The sequence below is a fragment of the Canis aureus genome, chromosome 12 (genome assembly GCF_053574225.1).
Source record: "Canis aureus isolate CA01 chromosome 12, VMU_Caureus_v.1.0, whole genome shotgun sequence".
NCBI lineage: Eukaryota > Metazoa > Chordata > Mammalia > Carnivora > Canidae > Canis > Canis aureus.
Genome location: NC_135622.1, coordinates 13,422,449 through 13,449,186, shown reverse-complemented (window position 1 = coordinate 13,449,186; position 26,738 = coordinate 13,422,449). Strand labels below are relative to the sequence as shown.

The window sequence follows — 26,738 nt, the reverse complement described above, 5'->3', positions numbered from 1 at the left end:
ATTTAATAAATATTTAAGTAACTAAATTTAATGATTAGTAAAATATGAAAAATAAGAAAATTGAAAGAACCAAAGAAATGTGTAATGATTACCAAGTTATTTTTAATTTTGTTTTCCTAATTATAAAATTATAGTTCCATGCATTTCAGTTTTAGTTTTCATCCCTGAGTAAATAAATAGGTTGAACATTCTTCTCTATGTCTGATATTGAGGTATATATCTTTCATATATATTTCTTCATAGTTGTAATTCTTTTTTAAAGGAATTATCTATTTGTGTCATTTGCCAATTTATTTATTGAACTTTTAATATTTTACAGCATAATGAATCTTTCTTTTACAAATATAATTTAAATTTTTAATTTATATCTTGCTTATGTTAATTTTGTTTCACAAATCTTTATATGACTGAATCTGGTGTTTTTCTACTTAATATCTTAAAAACTAAGTCTCCAAATAGTTAATAATTCTACTCTAATCAAAACTGGGCAGATAATACAATACACTTTCTCAATTTGGATTTTATATTTAATGTATCTTCTTATACTTTGGTATATGATACAAAGTATGAATCTGAATTATTCATTTACAGATTCCCACAATTTCCCTGTATTTCAATGTACTGTCACATAAAAAAATTATTCTATTAAAAAACTCATTCCTTTTATTCTTGTCTCTAAATAGAAACAGCTTTAATGAAATATAATTTACATATCATAAAGTTCACCTATAAAGGTGTAGAATTCATTGGTTTTTAGTAATTTATAAAGTTGTACAACCACTCAAATAATTTACTTTTAATATTATGTGAAACTACATATAACTCACTTGTGTTCACTCTCTTCTACTGTTTTCTTAAGCACACCGGCTCTGACTGCCATCAAACACATATATCCTACTCTCAAAGATCTCTTCTCTAGTGACCAACTCCTAATATAAGAACACTACTACTAAGCCACCTGAGTGGCATTTCCATTATTTACACTTTCCTGAAATCTCACTCCCTGTATCTTTCACAGGTTGTTTATTATGAATTATACATTTTGTTTTAAAATGACAAGTAGTATGTACTTATTACTGAAAATTTTAAACACATAGATAACCTAGGTTATTCTAAGTACTACTGATGACATCTTTGTTTGAGAATGGTTATTTCCCATTTGTGTGCAATCGGTGAAACAGCAGGAATATTAGTAAAAAAGTGCTATAAATATAAGTTGTTATAAAACTTTGTATCATTAACATAGTAAAGATATAAAACATTTCCTTTAGACTAAAATTTTGAGCAAAATTTTGACACATTTAGTGCGCCATCCTCCCCATGATTAAAACTATGTCAAATCATTTAGGATAACACTAAATACGGGATATCTATTTTATATTTAAAAAAATCCCTTAGCATGAATGGCTTAATTTTTTGAGGTGCTTCTTTTAAACCCTTTCTTTTTAGTTTTGTGAACTTAATGTATTTCAAAATGTGCTTCAGACATATGAACAGCTATTATCAACGCTTACCTTTTTATGAGATGATAAAATCAAAATATCCTTTAAACCACCAAATGGTTTTACTAGGTTGTAAACTTCTTCTATAGAATATCCTTTATTAGGCAAATTAGAAATAAGTACCACACACATTTCCTCTGTTTCCTTCAAAACAAATTTAAGAGTTGACATTCAAATTTCTTTAACTGCTTACTTTATACTTATTTAAATTTATGCTGCAGATCATGGTATAATAGTATTTAAACTGCATTTAATACTAAATCTTACCAATTAAGAAGGCTGGTCTGAACCTCAAAAACAAAACAAAATGCAAATTTCCTCTCTCTGAGTACATAGCATAATTTCAGTCATACCATCTGTCACTTAGAGTTTTTAGTTCTCTTTTTCAACCACTGCTTAAAAATACAAGTTTAAGGGGCACCTGGCTGATTCAGTCAGGGAGCATGTGAGTTTTGATCTTGGGGTGTGAGTTCAAGCCCCACAACTGGGTACAGAGATTACTTAAATAAAATCTTAAGAGAAAGTAAAAATAATAAGATAATAAAAGTAAACAAAAATACAAGTTTAAAAACACCAGTTTGTCTCTGACAACAACTCCTTCATGTACTGGCTGCCATTTCTGTGTCATGTGATGCTAACATCCCCAAGCTCCAAAACAAAGCATATCCTTTTATCTTGCTGAATGAAATAATCTTTCAAGCAAAATTAAAGTTTCCCTTAGGAACCTTTCCCTACAACCTAATCCCCATTACAAAGTAAATACTTTCATTTCTGCCTTCTCTCAGATCAATTCTTTAGGATGATTCCATCAATGCCAATTTTTCCTTTACTGGATTTTGAGAAAATCCCCAAAGGTATACTAAACTGGACTTGTCACTTTTCTTTTGGAAAAAAAGGCTGGGGCGGAGGAGAAGGAAGTTATAATTTTCATAAATCAGTTGAGAATGATTTTTAACTAGCATGTCAATTGTGTTCATAAATAGTTACTTTTTTTTTTTTTTAATTTATTTATGATAGTCACACAGAGAGAGAGAGAGGCAGAGACACAGGCAGAGGGAGAACCAGGCTCCATGCACCAGGAGCCCAACGTGGGATTTGATCCCGGGTCTCCAGGATCGCGCCCTGGGCCAAAGGCAGGCACCAAACCGCTGCGCCACCCAGGGATCCCAATAAATGGTTACTTTTGAAGTCCTTTAAGGCAATCTATTTATGCTTTAAAATATTCTTCCTAAAACAAAATAGTTAAGACATACTAGTTACTCTTGAAGAATGAATCTACCAGTCAAAAACTGTTTAGCATGTGAATGATCTCAAGATCTTAACCAGTAAAATCTAAATTAACAAGATGCTAATACATTCATAATGACCAGAGGTAACCACAGGAAAACAATGTGAGCTTCATGCCCTTCAAATTGAACTTAAAATTCCACTTCCTATTCTAAAAACCCACAGAACAACTGGTATTCTAAATATTAACTTATCTCCCATTTGCCTCTAAGAAAAAAGTAAAGCAGATTTCACAAAATTCTACTGGTTCTAATTTGACAACCTGTCTTTCTAGTCAAAACCCATTTGGCCTAAACTTCTTTCTCTGTAAAAGGTAAACCTCAAAAACATGTACATTTATTGATAATCTGCACTTAAACATTTATGACTTACTCTGCAACTCAAATCCTATCTAAAAAGTCATATATGACAAGGGTGCCTGGATAGCTTGATTGGTTAAGCTTCTGACTCCAGATTTAGGCTCAGGATGATCTCAGGGTCCTGAGATCCACCTTGGAGCCTGCTTACTTTCCCTCAGCCCCCATAGCCCATTTAAAAAACAAAAAACCGGGATCCCTGGGTGGCGCAGCGGTTTAGCGCCTGCCTTTGGCTCAGGGCATGATCCTGGAGACCCTGGATCGAATCCCACATCGGGCTCCCGGTGCATGGAGCCTGCTTCTCCCTCTGCCTGTGTCTCTGCCTGCCTCTCTCTCTCTCTCTCTCTCTCTCTCTCTGTGTGACTATCATAAATAAATAAAAATTAAAAAAAAAAAAAACCTTAAGGTGAAGTAATAACACTTAAAAAATAAAGTTACAAATGACAGACTTTTCACCATGCCAAATCCTGTACAATTTTTAGTAGGTTTACAATAAAAATATATTGTGTCAAAATTTCCTAAGCTTTTAAATAAGTAAAATGTAAAAACTGACCTTGTTAACTGGTTCATTTTCTGTAGCCTCCACAGCAGCTTCTTAAGATACAAAATAAGGTAAGAATTCATGCAGATGTATTTGATTTATCAAGATCCCACTTTTCCCACAATGGATTAAATAGTAGCTGCATGAAAATGTACACAACTGACAAAATACTAGAAATTTAAGAATGAAATAGCTACAGAAGTAACACTGGCTTTTAAATAATGCTTCATTTTATTCCTTCTAAGAGCTAAATTTCAGAATAATCAAGAGATAGAGTGAAGATCTGAATCATAATATTTTAAATTTCACTTAGGTATGAGCCTGATATTTTAAAAAATATGTATATATGATACATAATTAAATACCTTATTTTCTTAAAATTTAATTTTCTATCTTTAAAGATGAAACAAAATAAAAAAATTTTGACCTACCTGAAACAGTTTCTTTAACATTATTTTCAGTGGCTTTGATTTCCATACTGGTCTTTATTTCAGAGTTTTCTGCATGAAATAGTCTGCTTTAATAGTCTAGAAGAACACACTAATATAATTAAACTAATGACTCTAAACAGGAACTTAAATTAGTTTATTTTGTCACTATAAGTCTCCCTAGACTGACCTGAATTAAGTCAAAGCTAATATAAGAGTTGCTTTGAAAAAAAAAAAAACATAGGAGTTGCTTTGAAAATCAACAAAACAATCCCTTTGAAGATTTTAAAGCAACAATTTCCAAATAAACCTTAAAATGTACACCAAGAAGATCTAAAGAAAGCGCTTAACGAAAGCATTTAAAGCTTACCTGGTACAATCACCGGTTTACTGGTGTCTTTGTTTTTGACAATGCCAGCCTTTTTGACTTCTAGAGACTTCTTTCCACTAGATTTTGCTTTTAAAAGTAGAAGTGAATGATTATTCTAGGGATCTGTTCAATCATTTAGTGTGTCTCATACTAATATATATAAGTAATATAGTCCAACTTTATTATAAAAGCAGTTCTTTTTTTTTAATGTTAAAATGTTTTAAAGAATTGGCTTTAAAATAATTAGTCATTTGTCATTCTATAAGTCTAGACATACCAAATAAATTTGTGTTCATCTTTAAAAAAACAAAGTATCTTGAAATAGTTGTCACCAGGTATTAATTAGCATGTGTAGGAATTATAAGATGTAAAATTAACAAAGACAGGCCATCTTTACAGTCATCCTTTCAATGAGAAATTAAGTCCTCAGGGCACCTAGCCGTCATCTACCACCATCATGGCTATGTAGTCCTTGTAACGAATGGAATTCGATTCTGGGTCAATTGCAGCGGACAACATTTCTTCCATTTCTTCCTGAGAAAAAGGCTCACCTTCTTCGGTCATATACTTGATCAATTCTTCCTTAGTTAGAAATCCACGTTTGGATGGATCTAACACCTCAAATGATCGAAGAAGGATATCTTCTGGAATTGGTCTGTACCTTTTTTCTAGTAGTACTTTGGTCATCACTGGAAGAAATTTTTCAAATCGAATGTATCCAGTGGGTTCTTCCTCCTCTATCTCTACGATCAGGTCATGCAGCTCTCCTTCGCTTGGGCAGCACCCTAGTGACCTGATAATTGTTCTGATCTCTCTCACATCCACTGTATTATTCGCCTCATGGTCAAACACTTCAAAAGCATCTTTGATTTTTTTGTGAAATTCTGCTACCACTAACTCTGTGCCTTCCCTTTATCGTCCGCCATCTTGTTGTGGGGCCGTCGCCCGGGAGATGCCCCAGTTCTTTTCCATATATTTATCATTTCCACTTATATCTATTTACCAGTAAGATTAAAAGTAAATTTAAAGGGCCTCTGGGTGGCTCAGTCAGGTTATATGCCTTTGGCCCAGATCATGATCCCAGGACCCTGAGGATCAAGCCCCTCATAGGGCTCCCTGCTATGCAGGGAGCCTATTTCTCCCTCTGCCTCCTGCTCATGCGCACACACACTCTATCATAAATAAATAAATAAATTAATTAATTAATTAAGTTAAGTAAGTAAGTAAGTAAATTTAAAATGAGACACAATTATTGTTGATGACCATTAACGGGCCACAGGTTTATTCTCCACATAGCAGAAGCATATTATAATTACTCAAAAAACATTTTATAATTCCTACAACGGCTCTTTAAAATTAGCCTATATATAAACAGATGTTAGTTTCAACATGTTACATTTCTTTCTTTAAGGAGGAAACACTGTTTTAACACGGAAAAAAACATTTTTTGGAGTAACAAATAAAAATTTACAAGCTGGGGAAGGTAGCAAGGAGTGACAGTTCTAAAAATGGAGGAAAGTAAGTATTTGTAGGGGGAAGCAACAGAGCAGTCTGTAATTATACAGTTGTCAATAAGGTCTCCTCCATCAAAATGTATCTGCAATGGCACACACTGTCAAAGACCAATGTACTAAAATATAGAAGTCCCATTAAGTGTCAGGTTTTAAAAATCAAAGAAATATCTACTTCTTACTTGTAGTTATTAGATACTACAAATTTTATGAATTTAAAACTTGTTTTCAATTATTATGGCTATTATATTCTTCAAGGCAGTATTAAGTACAAACTTAATAAATCCTTTCCTTCCCAAAGTCTTACCTGTTTTGACTGAAGCTTTACCTTTAGCAGCTACTGTTACCACAGATTTTACAGAACCCGCTGATTTCCCTAAATCACAAAAGCTGTAGTCAAAATTGGCTTATTTAGCTAGTATCAACAATCCCCCTCAAGGAACCTCATAGAGAATGAGTGACAGACTACATTTTATCAAAACAAAATGCTATCATCCTTGGGCACAGGTCATTCTCTAAATCTAGCAATGATGACAATTTCCTCAGGATAAAAAGTATCAGTAAAGTAAGAATTCACCTCCCCAGTGGGGTACTTAAAAATAGCATTCAGGCTAGTTAAATCTCTGAATGAGTGAATCAACCAAGAAGCAAAATTACTAACTGCAAGGATATAAGAACAGTCCAATAATGCTTTTAAAATTAGGGTTCCCCAGCCCAAGATTCCTTTGCTCCCAGTTGATTGGATAGCCTTCAAGAACACTTTCATTATGGTTAGGCCACATAAAGCCTGCTTTGACTGATTCCTAGTGGGCTCTATGTGAACAGAACTATTTAAATTGCTTTGACTCTTCTTTGTACATACACATTTGTTACTCTTACTTATATTCAAAGATAATGTATAAAGACCGTGACCATCCAAGTGTCACTGAGATCACCAGAGAGCAAAATCCCTTTCTATTCAGAGAGCAACATAAGGTTTAGCTCTGAAAATTAGGATTCATTAACAACTAGTAAAGCTGCATTATGAGGAAAAAGCCCAGAATCAGAAGTCAGTAGAGCAACTGAATTCCAAATTAAATTGTGAAGTCTTGTGGCATGAGTAAGTTTCTGTGCACATTTGCCCATTTGTAAACAAGGGTGGCAATTGCTATAATTATTTAAGAGGACCCTTGTAAGAACATGATTGTGCTTTTGAAAAATTATCACACAAAACTAGTGACATGCACAAAAATCAACTGAAATATTTATAAATCCACCCTTTATATCCAAAGATAGACCCTAACCTCTGCTCAAAAAGATTAATACCAATCCTTACAGAGTATCACCTAACCAGCTATTTCTTAGTCAATCCTAAATTTTCATACTGCTTGTGTCACACTGAGCCTCAAAGAGCCCTTAAGCATTTCTTTCACTATCCCTTATTACAAGTCAATTCACGTTACTACTTCTAGCTGTGTATAAGAACTTTAGGAAATAATACATAGAAATAATATCCAACAGGTAAGGGGTGGCTAAGCAGCTTTAACAGCCATTATCAGCAAATCTCCACCAGAATTCCCATAAATGTACTATAAAAGTAAGTACTAAATACTGCTGACTAAATAAATACATCCTCAAAACAAGATTCCTAGCTTTCCCTGACCCTCTCAGGTTTACTGCTTTGAAGAAACCACTATACAAAAGTTCTGGATTTGCCACTAACAATGGTTATTTACCAACGCAAAGCTGTTCTCTTTCTACCATTATAGAGAATGTAATTTAATACACTGATCTCTAGCCACTCAAAAAGATGACCCTGGGCAGACCGGGTGGCTCAGCAGTTTAGCACTGCCTTCAGCCCAGGGCCTGATCCTGGAGACTTGGGATCGAGTCCTGCATCAGGCTCCCTGCAAGGAGCCTGCTTCTCCCTCTGCCTGTCTCTGCCTCTCTCTCTGTGTGTCTCTCATGAATAAATAAATAAAATCTTAAAAAAAAAAAAAAAAAAAAAAAAAGATGACCCTAAACTAACTAGCATTTAGCATAAATGAGAAGTAGAAAAAATAATGCTAGAGGAAAGAGAAAAAAAATCACTACTTTGAAACCCATGAGGGGTGCCTGGGTGGCTCAGCTGGTTAGGCATCTGACTCTTGATCTCAGCTCAGGTCTTGATCTCAGAGGTTGTGAGTTCAAGCCTGACACTTGGCCCACGCTTGACATGAAAACTACTTAAACAAAAAAACCACACATAAAATAACCCCCACTAAAGTCTGTAACAACTGAAAATATAGTTTTGCTATGTGTTATCTGAACTATTTTATAAAAGAAAGTAAACAGAGACCTGAATAAAGAAGAAGGGAATTATCTCTGATACACATCATGAGAAATTGTTTCCCACTTAATTATCTTATTTTGATAGTAACTACAAAGAAAGAGCATTGTTTACTAAATCTCCTTTCTCCGAACTTCTAAATGGCTATAAATTTAAAACATTTCGTGTACACTCAGCACATATTTTGTCACATGAAATCCAAGATTCCTGCTTAATACTTTTTAAGTAATTTAAAGTTAACTAGTATGTCTAGAATTCCAATAAAAAAGCATACCTGAAGACTTACTGAGTTTGGCTCCGGATGTCTTGGCTTGTCCAGTTTTGGCTAAAAAGAAAAATACATTAATGACACATTACAAACATATCATTAGGAAAGAGCTAACCCAGCAATGACTGAAAAAAAACATCCTTATACTTGTCTTTGTATGGTTATGGAACTGCCTAAGTAAATTCTGAGACATGTAGTTGCTGAGACAAAAGAAAATATTTGAAATTTAACAATATTAAATTGTCCTGCATGAAAACTCTATCAATTGATATTCCCATCAATAGACAGGAGAGTGGGGCTTCCCATTTCCACACATAGTAGATAAGTCAAGTTATTAATCACTCTAATCTGAAATGGAAACTGGTATGAGTTATTTCTTTAATTAGGAGTAAAGTTGCATTGATTTTCTTTTTTTCTTTTTTTTTTTTTGATTTTCACATGCTTAATTACACACTATCTTCGACATCTGTTTTCTTAATATTTGTCAATTTATTATCTTTTCAGTTGTTGAGGTTTTTCTTATTTGAGGACTTTATATATTAAGAAAACTCATCTGTATCACATAGGTAACAATTTTTTAAAAACAGTTATGCAAAATATGCATGTAAAAATGTTTATGAAATCAAATATCCTCCTGATAGGATGTCTTCACTCTGAAATTGAAAACAAAAAAACTCGCCACATTTTCTTTCAGTACTTTTATTTACCACCTTATGTATCACGATCCATCTGTGATTTACTTTGCCATTAAAGTACTTTTTTCCTTTTACAAAGGGACTAGTCAATTCAATGAATAATTGATCTTTTCCTTGCTAATTTAAAATATTACCATGATTTACTGATGTTGCATTGTTCTAGGAACTACCTCTGGAATCTCTCTGCTCTACTAATCTTTTTGTCTATTTGTGCAAATACATAAAACCATTGGGAATCTTTACCTATGTAATTTTAGTATCTGTTACTGTTAGTCCTAATTAGTCTTCCTTTGCAGAATTTTCCTATGTTAATTTTGTATGTTTAAGCTTTATAATCAACTTATTTAGTTTAAAAATCTTATTATTTTTGTCAACTTACTGTGAATTTAAAACATCTTACTGGGATTTTTATTGGATTCGTAACATTTATCTAATATAAGAAAAAAAAAAGGCATACTGGGGCAGTTAAGCAGGGGAGCCTGCCTCTCCCCTCGGCTTATGCAAACTTGCTTTCATAAACAAACAAACAAATAAATAAATAAATCTTTTTTAAAAAGGAGACACATAATGGTGAGCTTTCTATCAAAGAGTGAGCTGTTTTCTCACATAGCATTTTATGTCTTTCAGTAATATTTAAATTTTTTTTCATAGCTTTTACCCTTTTTATTACTGTAAATGGAATATTTTATTAGAATACATGTATGGTTATTCTTTCTACATAAAAAAGCAACTGAAACCCTATATTAATTTAGAAAATTAAGGTGGCTAATTAGCAAGCACTTCACTAGACTCTCTTGGGTGTTCCATCATACACACACATTTGCAAATAATAATGAATCATACTTTCCAATTTTTATGCTCCTGACTTGCACTGACTGGTGGTTATTAGTTTTAGGACAATATTTATGTTATTTCACAGAATTAACATAATTTTTGTTACGTGAAACTGCTCCATAGTTTTATTATGACAACTTTATCAGCATTTCAAAACATTTATCTTTTTATTTTGAGATAACTGTAAATTCACAAGGAGTTGTAAGAAATAATAGGGAGAAATCCCATCCCTTCACCCGATATCCCCCAATGGTAATATTTTGCATAATTATGTACTAAATTACAAACAGAAAACTGACATTAATACAATCTACTAACATTTCCCTAGTTCTACACACACTCATTAATGTGTATTTAGTGCCATGAAATTGTACCATAATGTGTAGATTACTGTGATCATGGATCACAATACAGCCAGTTCCCTCACAAGGATCCTTCCTACTACCCACTTACAGCAATAGCCACCTACCTCCCCCTCCTCTTCAACCCAACAACCACTAATCTATTCTCTCTCTTGAACTTTATCATTTCAATAGTGCTGTATAAATAAAAGCTCTAATATATAATTTTTTGAGATTGATTTTTTCATTCAGTGTAATTCCTCTGCAATCCATCCGAGTATTACATCTATCAATAATTTGTTCCTTTTTACTGCCAAGTTGTATTCCATACTACAAATATATCACACAGTTTAACCATTCACCCACTGAAGGACATTTGCCTTGCTCCTAGTTTTTGGTTATTACAAATAAAGATGCTAACAACATTCATGCACAGGTTTTTGTCTGGACAGGTTTTGTGCAAAAGTAATTCATCCATCTAGGATAAATGCCCTAAGAGCATAATTGCTGGGTCCTATGGTAAAGCACATGCTTAGTTTTGTAAAAACTGTAATACTTAGGGCACTGGCTGGCTCAGTCAGTAGAGCATGCAATTCTTGACCCTGGTTGGAGTTGTGAGTCTGAGCCCCACGTTGAGTGTACAGATTACCTAAGTAAACTAAAACAACAACAACAACAACAAAAAACCACCCTGCAATATTATTTTCTGCACCATTTTAAATTCCTAACATCAATGTACAAGTTTCTCCACATCTTCAATAGCTTTTGGTGTTACTATTTTCTTAGTTTATCCTCTGACAGGCATAGTGTCTGTCAGCATTTGATGTCCATATTAACCTGCTTCTTCCTGTTTCCCTTCTCTCCATCCCCATTTTTAAAGAAAATTTTCCTTTCCTCTGAATACCATGAAATAGCTAAAATAGAACTAGATTTATTTAAAGATTTGATGGAACTCAAATGTGGAAACTGGGCAGAATGCTTTACTTGGGGAAATAAAGGACTTAGCATTAAAAGTCTGTGTTTTGGTTTGTCTCTTTGTTTGTTCATCTGTTTTGTTCCCTAAAAGAAAGTTATTTTTATCTGGAAACTGAAAAATATAAAAAATAAGATACATTTACTTTATTTTTTTAAATTATCTTTTAAAGATTTTATTTATTTACTCATGAAACACAGAGAGAGAGAAGCAGAGACACAGGCAGAGGGAGAAGCAGGCTCCCCGCAAGGAGCCCCATGTGGAACTCAGTATCAGATCCCGGGATCATGCCCTGCGCCGAAGACAGACGCTCAACCACTGAACCACCCAGGCATCCCCCAAGATACATTTACTTAAAAGAAAGAGAAAAGAAAAGAGAAGAGAGAGGAGAGGGGAGGGGAGGGGAGGGGAGACAAAAGAGAACCAATAAAATGTTAAGAAAAAAATCATTAAATTAAGGATGACAAATCAGAAAATTTTGGCTGTTTCCCCATGGGTTCAGTTACAACAATACAGTTTGAGTGTCCCCTGTATTTTAACTCCTACAAATATTTATTCATTAACCCTTATACTATATTACATATTAAGGAATGGGAAAATAAAACTACAAATATTCCCTTACCGAGCCAAATAAAAGAGATAGAATTATTAAACTACTAATATCAGGGCACCTGGGTGGCTCAGTGGTTGAGCATCTGCCTTTGGCTCAGGTCATGTTTTCGGGGTCCTGGGATCGAGTCTTACTTTAGGCTCCCTGCAGGAAGTCTGCTTCTCCCTTTGCCCATGTCTCTGCCTCTTTCTTTGTGTCTCTCATGAATAAATAAAATCTTTAAAATAAACAAACAAACAACTAATACCAAATGACTCAATGTATTCAGTATTACTAGAAGGGAACTGGAGGCTTCTAATGCCCAGGTAAGTCAGGGAAGGTATCACGGAGAAGTTCTATCTGAGGTGGGCCTTAAAAAATAATCCAGAATTTGCTCCAACTCCACCCCAAAAAAGTAGTCTTAAATGGCTTCCTATCCACAGTACCTTGTACAAGGCCTGGTACCTACTAAGTAGGTACACAGTAAGTGCTTACTAAAGTAACTGGAATTCAGAGAATCCCAAACAAATGGACAGCATAAATAAAGGTGACAAGGAAGTAAAAAGTAACCTGGGACAAAGGGTAAAGGGTCATTTATTCAATGTTAAATAATCTGGACTTTCTCCTGCGAGTCACTAGAAGTGGAATGATCAGACCTGCTTTAAAGAGATCTCAGGGCAATGGTATGAATAATGAAGCAGAGTGGAATAAAAATATGGTCAAGAGGCCATCTTCAAAATTCAAATATGAATCAATTAAAATAGTTACAAGTGTGATGAAGCAAAGTCAAAAGACATAGCTTGAGCCAGACTCAAGAGAGAACTAGTTTGAATCAGCCACTGGTTGGATGAAAAGAGGAAAGATGTTATTTAAGCTTGAACTGGGTGGTGTAGAAGAGAAGAGACAGGGAGACGATTACTCATAATTTCTACATTGGATGATGAATGGTGACTGTCAGATGACATAAAAAAATGAGAGGAACAAACTCAAGGGGGTAGAGGTTTATGTATATACACGAGATGTCACTGGTCCTTAAAGCTGTACAAAGAAAAAAATTAGGAAGAAAAGTATGACATAAGAGGAACAGACATTTAGGGAAACCATTATAGGGAGATAAAAGAGCAATCAAAGGAGATTTAGAACAAGTTTTCGTAGTTTAATAGATGAAATGCTTTGAAATCATACAGTTTTAGATCTGAATCCTAACTCTTCCATGTGACCCCAAATAAGTCACTTAACTTTGAGTAAATTATTAATCTCTGAATCTGTTTTCTCATCTATAAAATGAGAAGGCAATTTGAAAGATTAAGGAAGGTAACATAAATTGCCTCGTATTAATTAGCGCAACCAATGGCAAGTTTCTTTCCCTTGTTTTTTGTCTTCTGGCATAGATTATACTCGTTAGTAGACTCTTCTTCTATTTAACAAATCATTATTTTATTCTAAACAGTAAGTTCAAACTCCAAACTAACCCTGGATCTCCTTCACCCTGTCACAACATTTTTCACTTTATAAAACATAGTATTTAGTATATATCATCTATTACCTCAAGTTAGTATATAAGCTACACGGAAATAGAGACAGTGGCTACTGGTTCACTGATATATCCTTTTTTTTAAAAAAAAATTTTTATTTATTTATTCATGACAGACAGAGAGAGAGAGGCGAAGGGAGAAGCAGGCTCCATGCAGGGATCCTGACATGGGACTCGATCCCGGGTCTCCAGGATCACACCCCAGGCTGAGGGGGCCCTAAACCGCTGGGCCACCGGGGCTGCCTCACTGATATATCCTAACACGTTAAAAAGTATCCCCAATTATGAGCATATAGTAGATGCTCAGTTTTGTTTTTTTTTTAAATTAGTGATGGGTAATGGTTCTAAAGTTTTCCTTTCTGATCAAATTATACTTTTGCTTCCTTCATGTATTTCTCTTCATCCTTTCTGATTTGTGCTTACAATTAAAGTTCTCTTTAAAATTATCTAATCAGGGATGCCTGGGCACCTCAGTGATTGACTGTTTGACTCTTGGTTTCAGTTCAGGTCGTGATCTCAGGGTCATGGGATGGAGCCCCGTGTCGGGCTCCGCACTCTCAGTGTGGAATCCATTTCAGACTCCCTTGCCCTCTGCCCTTCCGTGTTCTTGCTCAGTCTCTCCCTCTCTAAAATAAATAAATGAATAAAAACTGCCCTAATTAACTTATCATGCACCCTCATGAGACTTTCTCAATCCTATTTACAGGCTCCTGTCTTTCTACATTTCTATTAGAAGGGAGAGTATACTTGACTTGAAGCATTTCTCCCTCTACTCATTGTTTTTTTTTTTTTCAATTTTTTTTTAATTTTTATTTATTTATGATAGGCACACAGTGAGAGAGAGAGAGGCAGAGACACAGGCAGAGGGAGAAGCAGGCTCCATGCACCGGGAGCCTGACGTGGGATTTGATCCTGGGTCTCCAGGATCGCGCCCTGGGCCAAAGGCAGGCGCTAAACCGCTGCGCCACCCAGGGATCCCTACTCATTGCTTTTATTATGTTAGGACCAGTCCCAAAATTTAGACCTTAAACTTAAAAAATTTCCAAAGTATCCCACTTCTTTCAACACCAGGTGATTGGCTGACCTAAAGGATATCTCCAACAGGTAAGTCTATGATACATGAAATTTAGCAATGTTGAAATCAGAGTTCAAGGTTTTTCTCAAAGAAATCACTGCATCGGGTAGGCCCAGTGGCTCAGAGGTTTAGCACCGCCTACAGCCCAGGGCGTGATCCTGGAGACCTGGGATCAAGTCCTAGTCGGACTCCCTGCATGGAGCCTGCTTCTCCCTCTGCCTGTGTCTCTGCCTCTCTCTCTCTATGTCTATCATGAATAAATAAATACATCTTTAAAAAAGAAAGAAAGAAAGAAAGAAAGAAAGAAAGAAAGAAAGAAAGAAAGAGAAGAAAGAAAGAAAGAAATTCAGAACACACTATATACCTTTCTAAAAGAAAACATACAAAACAATTTAACTTTCTAAATTTTATAAACTTTCTAGTTTATATCTACTTTATTTTAGCTTTTCTGTCTCATCCTTCATTATCAAGCAACTTATTCTTACTAAACTCAAAAGAGTGTTTGTTGTGGCAGTGACTTCTTTCCAACCCCAAACAGATGGAGAAAACTCAGTTTATTAAAACTGTATGCAAAATTCACTTAGCTAATTCATAATAAAGACCTGCAATGTTTTCCTGAGTATAAAGAAACAACTTTAACACTTGAGTGTAGTAACACTGCCTTCTGTTTGGTCTTTTTAGTTTACCTTTTGGCTCTCAGCAAACTTCCAAAATCAAAGGAGACCAAACAAGCAATCTTAACATATCTTTGTGTTGTGTCTTATTGGTAGGGGCTGAAAGGAGATACTACAAAATTAACCTAAACAGCTATTACCTATGGAACTATGATAGGTATTTTATAGACACTATCTCTTTGAACCTTTATATATTAGCTACTAACCACTAGCTTAATATAGGGACCAATCTGGGTTCCTTCTACAAATACACAATAAATAGTTTTCCTACCATAATCTTGTAAGAAGTTTCTAGTAAACTGACAAAATATACTTCTTTGGAGGAGTATTAAAAGTAACAACTTACGGGCAGAAGCTGAAGTCACAGTTTCAACACCTTTGGAAGCGTCTATATCTTTTCTATTTAAAAGAAGAAAAAATTTAGCAAAGATTGAAAGTCTAAGTTCTAAAACTTCTGAAGATGAAAAGCTTAATCTAAAAAAGTTTAGAGGCGCCTAACTGGTTCAGCAGGTAGGGCATGTGACTCCTCATCTCAGGGTCATGAGTTCAAGCCCCATGTTAGGCATAGAGCTTACTTAAATTAAAAATTTTAATAAAGTTAAGGCAATTCAATTTGAACAATGTCTCATTTAAACTGGAGTCAGAAAAAAAAAGAAAAAAATAAACTGGAGCCAGGGTAATAAAATATATTAAAAATGCAGTTGTACAAAAATTTTAAAATTTGAATTCACATGCACATTCATTCTCAGATATGAAATCATGCATTACTCACTTTAAAGCAGATGCAGATATTTTCTTTGAATCTGATGTCTTTTTCTTCATCTCTTTGTTCTGTGAAAGAAAAAGATTTTGAAAAAGAAAAACTTAAGTTTCTTCCCCAATTATCCAAGGCAATTTAGAAAATACACACAAGCAAAAAGATATACAACAAAAAACATAGATATTATGATATTCAGATCAATTTAACAAATATCTACTGAATGTTCACTAATTGTCAAGCAGAATTTTAGGCACTGGAGAGTAGTAAATAAAACAAAATTCTTAATGAGTTTACCTTCAAGGGTTAAGGAAAGAAAGACCACAAGGAAATTAAAAATATATACATATCATATGGGTTAGCAACAAGAGCTGTGGAGAAAAGTAACAGAGAAGGGAAACAACTGTTCCTGTTTGGGAATGAGGAGCTATGCAACTTTCAAAAAGTTTGTTACACAAGTCTACTGAAAAGATAACATATGAGCAAACACCTACAGGAAAGAAGAGAGCAAGCCATTCCCTGCGTTGACAGCACTCCAGACAGAAGGAACAGGAACTGTAAGACTTTTGAGATCCAAGCCTATTAGATGGTTTATGAAGTATAAAGGATGTAAAAACTTGAAATGAAAAAAAAAAAAAGAAAGAAGAATAAAGGATGCTTGGGGTTGGAAGTAGAGATGGAAAGAGGTACATGGTGGTTTAGGGGCAGACTGTGGGTGGAATGTGTGGTGTGAACTCTTATAAGCCACTGTTGAGTACTGGCTTTTCCTCGGAGTGTGATGAAAAGCTGAAACTATGAACGGCAAAATCAATCTGCTTCTATGTTAAGAACAGAGTCTGAGTGGGTGAAAAGGTAAGGACAGAGGTAGAGACTGTTATAAGGCTACAGTAAAAGCCAAAACAAAAGACAGTGGTGGACTGGACCAGGATGACAGCAATTAGATACTGAAGTGTCACTGCATTATTTGAAATGTTTTTGTAAGAGAGTGGTAAGAAAATGTAGATCAATGATAAAAGAGAATTAATGAATTACAAAGAATTTATCTCTCTTCCATTACACTAAGACTAGACTACTCCTTTTTATACTTATACCGTTTGTGCCTGAATTATTAGAGGTTGCCCCTGTATAACTATAAAATTTAAAGTCTTCAACAGTATTAAAGTGGTGTCCTCTTTCTCGAATTTCAGTTATTTGCAGACTGGGTCTCCTGAATATACCCACCATGTCTTTCCTCTTCATCACGAGAAAACTATTAAGTTCCAAGAAGAGTGAGAGCACGTCTGTCTGTTCATCACTCTATCTTCTGCAGATATCACAATGCCTTATAACAGATTTTTAAGAAACAGTTTTTCAATTAAAATGAAATTAGGGAAGCCCGGGTGGCTTGGCGGTTTAGCACCACCTTCAGTCCAGGGTGTGATCCTGGAAACCTGAGATCGAGTCCCACGTCAGGCTCCCTGCATGGAGCCTGCTTCTCCCTCTGCCTCTGTCTCTGCCTCTTTTCTCTCTCTCTGTGCCTCTCTCTCTCTCTGCCTCTTTCTCTCTGTCTCTCATGAATAAATAAATAAAATCTTTAAAAAAATGAAATTAAACTGTCATCTGAATTTTGATTTTATCTTTGGTTTTATTGCCTTGTTACTTTTTCTATAATGCTCAAACCCTAATAACGGTTTCTCAGCATTGTTTTTCATTTCTATGCAATCTTCTTGGATATTAGCTAACTGCTTACTCTGGGTTTTAGATGTAATATTACTATGAATCTTTCTAAAAATACTAAACTAGGGCAGCCCGCAGGGGCTCAGCGGTTTAGCGCTGCCTTCAGCCTGGGGCCTCATCCTGGAGACCTAGGAGCGAGTCCCACGTCAGGCTCCTGCATGGAGCCTGCTTCTCCCTCTGCCTGTGTCTCTGTGTCTGAGTGTCTCTCATAAATAAATAAAATCTTTAAAAATAAATAAACAAACCAAACTAAAAATTTCAAAGTATTGTTTTCATTTAGTTTTTGCAGAGTTAGGCTACAGCACTACTTCAGAGCTGCAATGAAAAATCTGATACTTTTTTCTAGAGAAAGTACTCCTGTTCCATTAAAGAAAATTCTAGGAGTATGGACCACTGTCCATTTCTGCGGAAAAAAAAAAAAAAAAAATGCCTGCTTTCATCAGATTCTTGGTAGTGGTAGCCCAAAAATGGTTAAGAATCAGTACTAAGAACTGAGGTCTACATTGGCTTATAATTAAAGACAAGGTAATTGAATTTGTTAAAGTTGTGCCAATTCATATTTTAATCCAGTTTTATTTATTTATTTTTTATTTTTAAAGATTTTATTTATTCATTCATGAGAGACACAGAGAGAGAAAGAGAGAGGCAGAGACACAGGCAGAGGGAGAAGCAGGCTCCATGCAGGGAGCCCGATGTGGGGATTGATCCTGGGACTCCAGGATCACGCCCTGGGCCAAAGGCAGGCTCCAAACGCTGAGCCACCCACGGATTCCTTAATCCAGTTTTAAATACAGGGATGTAGGCAATTTTCATCTTTTCTGTAACATTTCTTCATTGAATCGAAGAAGTAGCAAAATGGAGCAGATATTCTTTGAATCACAGCCAGAGTCAAAGGCAGTCCTAACACAAAATATCAAATGTGGACGAAAACTTTTTTCTTGGTCTGACTATTCGTGTCAAAATTAAGATCTGGACCAAGAAAGCTGTAGCAATGCCCTTCTTCCTGGTTTGGGCTCCAAGTCTGTTTTAGTTTGCTCTTGGAAAAGAGTTGATGTCTTCCCCTGTAATAACAGGCTAAGAAGGTTATCTATACATTTCCAATCTGAAACATCCATAGCTGGAGTTCTCTATGGGATCTCCTCCAGTCAGTCCCTAGGAAGGCTGCTCAATTACAACAGAGTCATGAGTTAGCCTCATTCAAACTATATTTAGTTGAAGAATACCAATAGTTTTGACACAAAGATGGCATGTTTTCTAATTTATAGTGCTGATAGCTTCCCCTATTTGTTACTATGAAAATCAGAATAGTAAATATAGGTGGGCTCTTCTTGGACTTGTTACAACCATACCAACCTTATCAAAATGTTATCAAAGAGAATTATTTTAATCTTACTGAAATATTCTAATAACCTAGATGTATCCTTAATCTACCTGTTTTCCCAGATTAAACTTTTTAATATTAAAGAAGACTTTCTCCTCTGTTCTCAAAATTTAATGATCAGCCAGGTCTTGCTTGAGAGTTAACTCGTTTAAGCTATTTCTCCTTCCTATTCTCAAGTTTACTAATCTACCTGAAACCATTACTATTATTATAAGAGGCTGGTTGGCTAGATGAATCTTCTAAACAAACTTCAGTAGTTTTTTCCTCTTTTCCCCTTTAATCACTCTGCTAAGCTTTCCTCCTCTTCTTCAATCATTTGCCTAATTTATTATACAGATCACTCCCAAATGAATTTATCTAATCCATCCACTTTCCATCACAGCTCTGTTCAAAACATTGAATAACACTGAACGGTCTACAGGATAAACTTTACATTCTTAAATATATAATTCAATTCAATTCTTGCTTCTCCCTAACCTTCTCTGCAACTAGAGGAGTAACGTGTCACTGTTCTGGTAAATCATATGTCAGTAAAAGTTGCTCATTCTTCCATTAAAAAAAAAAGAAAAAATTCAAAACAAATAAAACCTAAAGAAACCTTCTTTTTGCTTTTGGTTTTTATTCCTTTTTTTCTGCTTGGAAAATAAATTTTATGGATTACCATAAAATTCATTTTTCAAATCAGGACAATGAAAATAAATATATGGTATGTAACAGATGTAAACTAGGATCATGGGTTACTCTAGCAGTAACTAATCAGAAAACATAAACAAAATAAAACATATAGATCCTTTATGGACTAGCAATTTAAGTAATATTTATGATATATACAAATAAATAGAATAAATAAACTTAACATCCCCTCCAAAATGTACTCATGGAAACATTACTAAAAACCATTATGAAAAGACACTATATGAAGTCTACATAGAGACAAGCCATGCTTCTGAACAGAAAGAATAAGTATTGTAAATCATCCATACAAATGCAATACAGTATCAGGAGTAAATGTTCAAGATTAACCAAAATATTTTTTTTGTTGTTAAAAAGATTTCATATTTATTTATTTTAAGAGAGAGAGAAAGAATGTGCGTGCATACGTGAGAATGAGCAGGGTGAGAAGCAGATGCGGAGGGAGAGGGATGGGGAAAACATTACAAGCAGACTCTGTGCTGAGTACAGAGCTGAACATGGGTCTTGATCTCAGGTCCCTGAGATCAGGGCCTGAGCCAGAAACCAAGAGTTGGATGCTTAACCAACTGAGTCACAAATAGGCACCCCAAATAAATTTTATTTTTCCAAATTAATTTTAAGTAAAGAACAAAGAAAAAGGATTCTATCAGAAAGATAGGCAATTATGTAAAGTTACAGTAATATATAATAACTGATATCACACAGTATTGAAACAGAAATAAACGGATTGATCTAACAACAGTATGAAAAGATCTACGTGTGCAGGGTAATTTATACACATAACGATGGTTTTTGAAATCAGTGAGGAAGAACCAATTAGGTATAAATGGTGTTGGGCTAGTTTGCTATCCATTTTGGAAATAGTATTAATCCCAATAACACCTTAACCACAACTTATAGATTAAAGTAATAATGAAATCACATCTTTTCTGGCACTGGTATAAAGGGAAATTCTAAAACAAGACAAAACACAAAAAGCAGAAGCCATTAAGAGGGGGGAAAAATCAACTTGAGTACATTGAAATTAAAAATTTTATATAAAAAAATTTATATAAACGATATACTGGAAGAAAATACTTCTCAGAGATAATACAAAATTAGTATCAAAATCATGAGCACCTTCAAATGAAATTTCTTAAAAAGACAACCCAATAGAAAGATGGGAAAAGATATACACAACTCATTAAAACAGTAGTTACTAATAATTAAGTATGAAGTTTAATAATAATCAGGAAAACACAAATTAAAGGTCAATACCATATTTTACACATTGCATTTTAAAACTGCAAATATTAAGACGTGGGTAACACAGAAACACTAGTATTCTCATTATTATCAGACAAAATTATTATAGCTACTTAATGGGAGACCTGATATTACTTATTCCTATATAACCTATCACCCAGCAATTCCACTAGATATCACCTTAAAAACAGTACCATAAATGTATAAGAAAGGCCTGTAAAAGCCATATGCAAGGAAGTTAACTAAAGTCCTGTTCTATTAGTGAAAAATTAGAAATAACCTAAATATAAAATCCACAAGGAACTGTTAAAATAACTGTGGTATATTTATACAAAGTGATACCACACAGAAATTAAGAGGAATGAGGAAAATCTATATGTACTAACATTTAGATCTCCAAATCAAATTGCTGACTGAAAAGTACAAAGCCCCTATAAAGTAGATATTCTTCAGCAAATATAATAATTACATGAAAAGAACACTCATACCCAAAGCAAAACTGCAAGTACTTCTTAAAAAAAGCAAAACGTCTATAGACATTATCAATGGATATATAAACTAAAGTGTAAGAAATGATCTAGAAAGACTAAATTTATAAACAGTAATATCTTTAAGGAAGCAAGGGCCCAAAAGAATATATACGCTCTATAATCCTATTTCTTTAAAGTTCAAAACAGGCAAAACTCAATTATGATATCAGAAATCAAACGGGGGTTACTTTTGGGCAGAAGGAAGAGTGTAAGGATTCAGAAGAGGTATACAAGGGGCTTTCCAGGATGTTATCAATGCTATTAGCTTGTGAACTAGGTACAGGTTTCACAGATGTTTCTAATTTTATTAAGTATTTTCTCCTAGTCTATTGCTTGCCATTTAACACTATTTATAGTGCTATTTCTGTAAATATAAAGTCATTAATTTCAATATATTTCAATCTGTTGAGTGAACATTTATGTTCTATGCATTCTTCTGTATGTATCACTTTAAAAAGTCAAACCAACCAAAAACAATGAAACATGTATGATCTAAAACCCAGTTTACCTGTGATTTTTTCTTTCCTGGAACACATACTTTCACACTTTTTCCTTTTATCTGAAGAGGTGTTGTTTCAATGTACTTCATGACTGCAGTAACTGCCTCTCTAAATTCCATTTCCAAGTAAGCCTAAATAAAATGTATTCAATTTTTAGTAAAAAATCTAACTCAAAATTCTCTGCATGACTTAGTACTTTTTGTCAAACATGAAACTATGAAATACCTCCAATCCTGGTTGCTTTTACTTCTCATTTTGTTCAGCTAAAGTGTCATTTAATCTCTAAGGTGTTTTTACACATGAAATGGATATTTAACCTTATAGAATTTCTATACCATTACCAGCGTAAGAAGAGAAAGATAGGTCCATGGCAGCTCATGGAACAATGAGATATAGGAAGGCAGGGCTCCCAGAATAAATGGAGATCTGGTCTAACTGCTGTAAGTCTGATGTTTTTAAGGCTTCTTGCAATAAAAAATACTACTAACTATATTCCCCTGTTTTGTCTCACAATTTTATGTTCTGCTTAGTCTGGAGTTGTTCATAATTGTGATGAACTTTATTGTGTGAGTTATAGGACTATAACCCACAGGTGAAAAATACTGTATAACAACATCATTTTTTTAGTATAATTTTACCAGTGTACTAAAGCAATGGAAAGCAAGCTATAACCTGCCATCTGTTTCAGCAAAGTTTTTTGAACACAGTCATACCCATTCATTTGTATATTATTTATGGCTGCCTTTGTGCTACAATGGCAGAATTGAATAGCTGCTGCAATCCTATGGCATACAAAGCCTAAAATATTTACTATCTGGCCCTTTACAGAAAAAGTATGCCAATTCCTGTTCTAAAGAATATAAAATGGTATTTGGGAACCCTGTTCACTGGAATCTAAGCACTTACAACATTAACTCTCAATTAACAATTATATATGTAGTAAAAGCTGCTAAAAGATCTTTATAAAGTAATAACCAGACTTTATAATGTAGTAACTTTGTATGTATTTTTGGAACAGAGTGAATGACTCACTTCTTTTCTATATGGAACAATGAGGACATCATTAACTTTTCCAAATGGTTGAAATATTTTTCTAATATCTTCTTCAGTACAGCCATCCTCTGGTAATTCAGATACAAGAAGAACTGAACCATAATGTAAAGACTGGTCTTTCCGAATCTATTTTTGAATGAAAGAAAATTTAAACCAAATTAAGCCATCAAGTACAACAATAAATCCCAATATAATTTCTTCTACCATTAACCTAAGTCCTTTAAAGACTTTTCTAAATATTTTAGCACAATTTAAAAGAAAAATTTAAATGTCAAGGTAGTAAAAAATATGTTTTATATATTACCACCTAAAAGCTTATAGGTTACTCAATCACAGATGCTCTTTTCTGTTTAGAAGCATTTTGTAACAAACAAGACCTATGGAATGTTCCAAAACTGCTGTAGAATATTTTTCTACATGAATCTACATGGCCAATCATTAAGGAGGATGAAACTATAGTTTTGTTCACTTTGTGTTTTAATAGCTGAAACGGTATCTAGATAGGTTTAGCATTTTTAAAAGATTCATATATAATATGTATAAAATCTGAATATCAAATTTATCACCTATATTTAAAACTGACTTTAAAAAAACTTAAAAAGGGGGATCCCTGGGTGGCGCAGCGGTTTGGCGCCTGCCTTTGGCCCAGGGCGCGATCCTGGAGAGACCCAGGATCGAATCCCACGTCGGGCTCCCAGTGCATGGAGCCTGCTTCTCCCTCTGCCTGTGTCTCTGCCTCTCTCTCTCTCTGTGTGTGACTATCATAAATAAATAAAAAATTTAAAAAAAAAAAAAAAACTTAAAAAGTTCCACTGTCACCATCTAGAAGTCTTGAAACAAAATGAAAAGAACACTATAGATAAATTTAGCCTCTTCAAATTTTTCCCTGTACTAAAAATTCTTCCTAACACTCTTCAAAATGGTGTAATTACAGGTTGATTATTTTAAGTGCATCCTTCTAAATATAACCTCTTTAAAGGCAAGGAATTAGAATTGTTGAAAATATTTAGACAATGTTACGAGTAATGTATACCCAAATACCTGAAGACTTGTTAATATCACATAACCATCTGACAATCTGGCTTAACACTGGTAATTACTCTAACATTTGTTCTCCGGATGCTTCATATACTATTTACTGTATCAGTAATGTAATTAATATATACAATACTACACCACTTTTTTAACTAGCAGGTTACAGTCAAAATACACCAATAAATCAGTACCAGAAAATAGGCTATTCTACACTGGGCAACAGAGTTTTTGACTTCTGAACTGTACTGCAAAAAAGTAAAAAAATAGGCTAAAAATGATCAATTCTCGGTAGAGACTTTTACAGCTTACTGACAAAAGATTACAAAAGCTCATTAATGTGATTATACTCACTTCCCCTACCAGATATCAAAATTCATCACAACCACCTCTTGTGTGGTTAGCTTAAAATACCCAACCATCAAAATGTTCTCACTTTTGATACATCAAATGCCAAACCTCTAGGATTTGTAAGCTACAAGATTTGGAATTAATGGGCTTTTACTAAATTCATAGGAGCAACCAATAAAATATTCTGTATCATCATGGTTTAGTAAGTCATGATTTTAAACTTTTGAAATATGAAAAAAAAGAAATATGAAAATAAAAAATCCAAACAACTTTTCTGTATCAAAATGACACAAGTATCTACATGCACTAACAAATTAAAAGACTACTAACCTTACGCTGGAGAGAAACTGCTTTTTCAGACACTGGTTTACATTCTGGTAAGGTGTCATCTTCAATATTCTTGGCTTTGTAACGAGTACAATGTCCCACTAAACTTGAATCACTCTTTATAGAGTTTGTAGATTTAACTGATGGCTTCAATCCACTGCTAGTTTTAGGCTTCTGTGCTGGTGAGTGTCCTTTATCAACTATTTCAAGATGTTTCTGTTTATTGAATTCTGAAACATGCCCAGATCGTTGTACTACATCTTCGAATGCTTTTTTTCTATCTAGTAAAAAGGACATAAAAACAACTTCAACTGAAAAGAATGTATGATGAACACCACCATCACATCACATTATTTAAAAAAACAAACAAAAAACAAAAAACTCAACTGCCCAAGTATTTATCACACAGAGCTGCTGTCAGACCAGACAGGAAGCAAATAAACATAAAACAATTCTTAATCTTCAATTCTTCACTCATGAGCTAATCTTACACCAGTAGTCCTCAAACTTTTGATTTCAATATCCCTCCTCACTTTTAAAAATTAAGGATTCCAGGGACACCTTGGTGGCTCAGTGGTTGAGCGTCTGCCTTTGGCTCAGGGCGTGATCCCGGGATCTGGGATCGAGTCCCATATCGGGCTCCTTGCAGGAAAACTGCTTCTCCCTCTGCCTGGGTCTCTGCCCCTCTCTCTCTCTCTCTCTCTCTCTCTCTCTCTCTCGCTGGGTCTCTCATGAATAAATAAATCTTAAAAAAAAAAAATCTTAAAAAAGAATTCATATTTCTTTTTTTTCCTGAGGGCTCCAAAGAGTTTTTGTGTTAAATTTATCAGTATCTACTATATAAGAAATTGAAATAGAATTTTAAAAATACTTAATTCATTTAATAATAATAAATTCATGTGTTAGCATAAAATAACATTTTTATGAAAAACCATTTTAATTCCCAAAAGAAACAAGAAATTAGATGAGTGGCACCACAACACTTTCCCACACACTTTCATGTTGGGCTTAAAACCTGAATTCTCGGGCGGCCTGGGTGGCTCAGTGGTTGAGGGGGGCTGCCTTTGGCTCAGGGAGTAGTCCTGGGGGCCCAGGATCGAGTCCCATATCGGGCTCCCTGCATAGATCCTGCTTCTCCCTCTGCCTGTGTCTCTGCCTCTCTCTCTCTCTCATGAATAAATCCTGGGGGCCCAGGATCGAGTCCCATATCGGGCTCCCTGCATAGATCCTGCTTCTCCCTCTGCCTGTGTCTCTGCCTCTCTCTCTCTCTCATGAATAAATAAAATCTTAAAACAAAACAAAACAAAAAACCCCTGAATTCTCATCTCTGCTTTGGCATCCAATCTGATGGATACATTGTTTCACTGAAATGTACAAAGAAAATCCAGCTTCACAGATAGTTGGAAAAGGAAAGACCTTGAAGACCTCTAAATAGATCTGAGGACACATAAATGAGCTATTTCTAGAAATGTCACTGAACCAGTATTAAGACACAGGTTGAAAACATGAGAAATTTCAAAAAACTTTAATTCATGGGCAAACTAAGATGCTGACATATCCATTGTTTTTAAATTTGATTTTGGGTAGACAGATACCCACATTTCTTTTGACACTTAATAAAAGGAAGGAGAATGGACCAGAGGTTGGGATGTGGGTCAATTTCATATAGAAATTCTAAAAAAAATATATATATATATATAAAAGAAATTCTAAAATATAATAAATAGAATATTTCATCTCTATCTTATTAAAAGAGCTAGGAAAAATAGCTCAAAATGTCAACTTTTGTTAAATCTTGACAATAGCATATAAGTCATGATTTCAAACTTATTAAAGATATAGAAATAAAGAAATTCAAACAAAACCT

General features: G+C 34.4%; 1 protein-coding gene and 1 pseudogene across 9 annotated transcripts in view; both read right to left on the bottom strand.

Moving 5' to 3' along the window:
* ZNF638 (zinc finger protein 638) overlaps window positions 1-26,738 on the bottom strand; it is an 81,559-nt gene that overhangs the window by 26,451 nt on the left and 28,370 nt on the right. For 5 of the 9 annotated variants that reach the window (XM_077842844.1, XM_077842842.1, XM_077842839.1 and 2 more), the window contains 11 exons: window positions 24,875-25,152; window positions 23,141-23,287; window positions 22,117-22,239; window positions 16,059-16,117; window positions 15,633-15,685; window positions 8,578-8,628; window positions 6,303-6,371; window positions 4,485-4,571; window positions 4,118-4,186; window positions 3,699-3,739; window positions 1,515-1,646 (listed from right to left, as the gene is read on the bottom strand). In XM_077842844.1, coding sequence (XP_077698970.1) covers window positions 1,515-1,646; window positions 3,699-3,739; window positions 4,118-4,186; window positions 4,485-4,571; window positions 6,303-6,371; window positions 8,578-8,628; window positions 15,633-15,685; window positions 16,059-16,117; window positions 22,117-22,239; window positions 23,141-23,287; window positions 24,875-25,152 — 1,109 coding nt within the window. The remainder of the gene's footprint in view (window positions 1-1,514; window positions 1,647-3,698; window positions 3,740-4,117; window positions 4,187-4,484; window positions 4,572-6,302; window positions 6,372-8,577; window positions 8,629-15,632; window positions 15,686-16,058; window positions 16,118-22,116; window positions 22,240-23,140; window positions 23,288-24,874; window positions 25,153-26,738) is intronic. The other 4 variants (XM_077842835.1, XM_077842836.1, XM_077842840.1 and 1 more) reach the window with 4 other exon arrangements.
* Window positions 4,679-5,811, bottom strand: LOC144281361 (dynein regulatory complex protein 8 pseudogene; annotated as a pseudogene).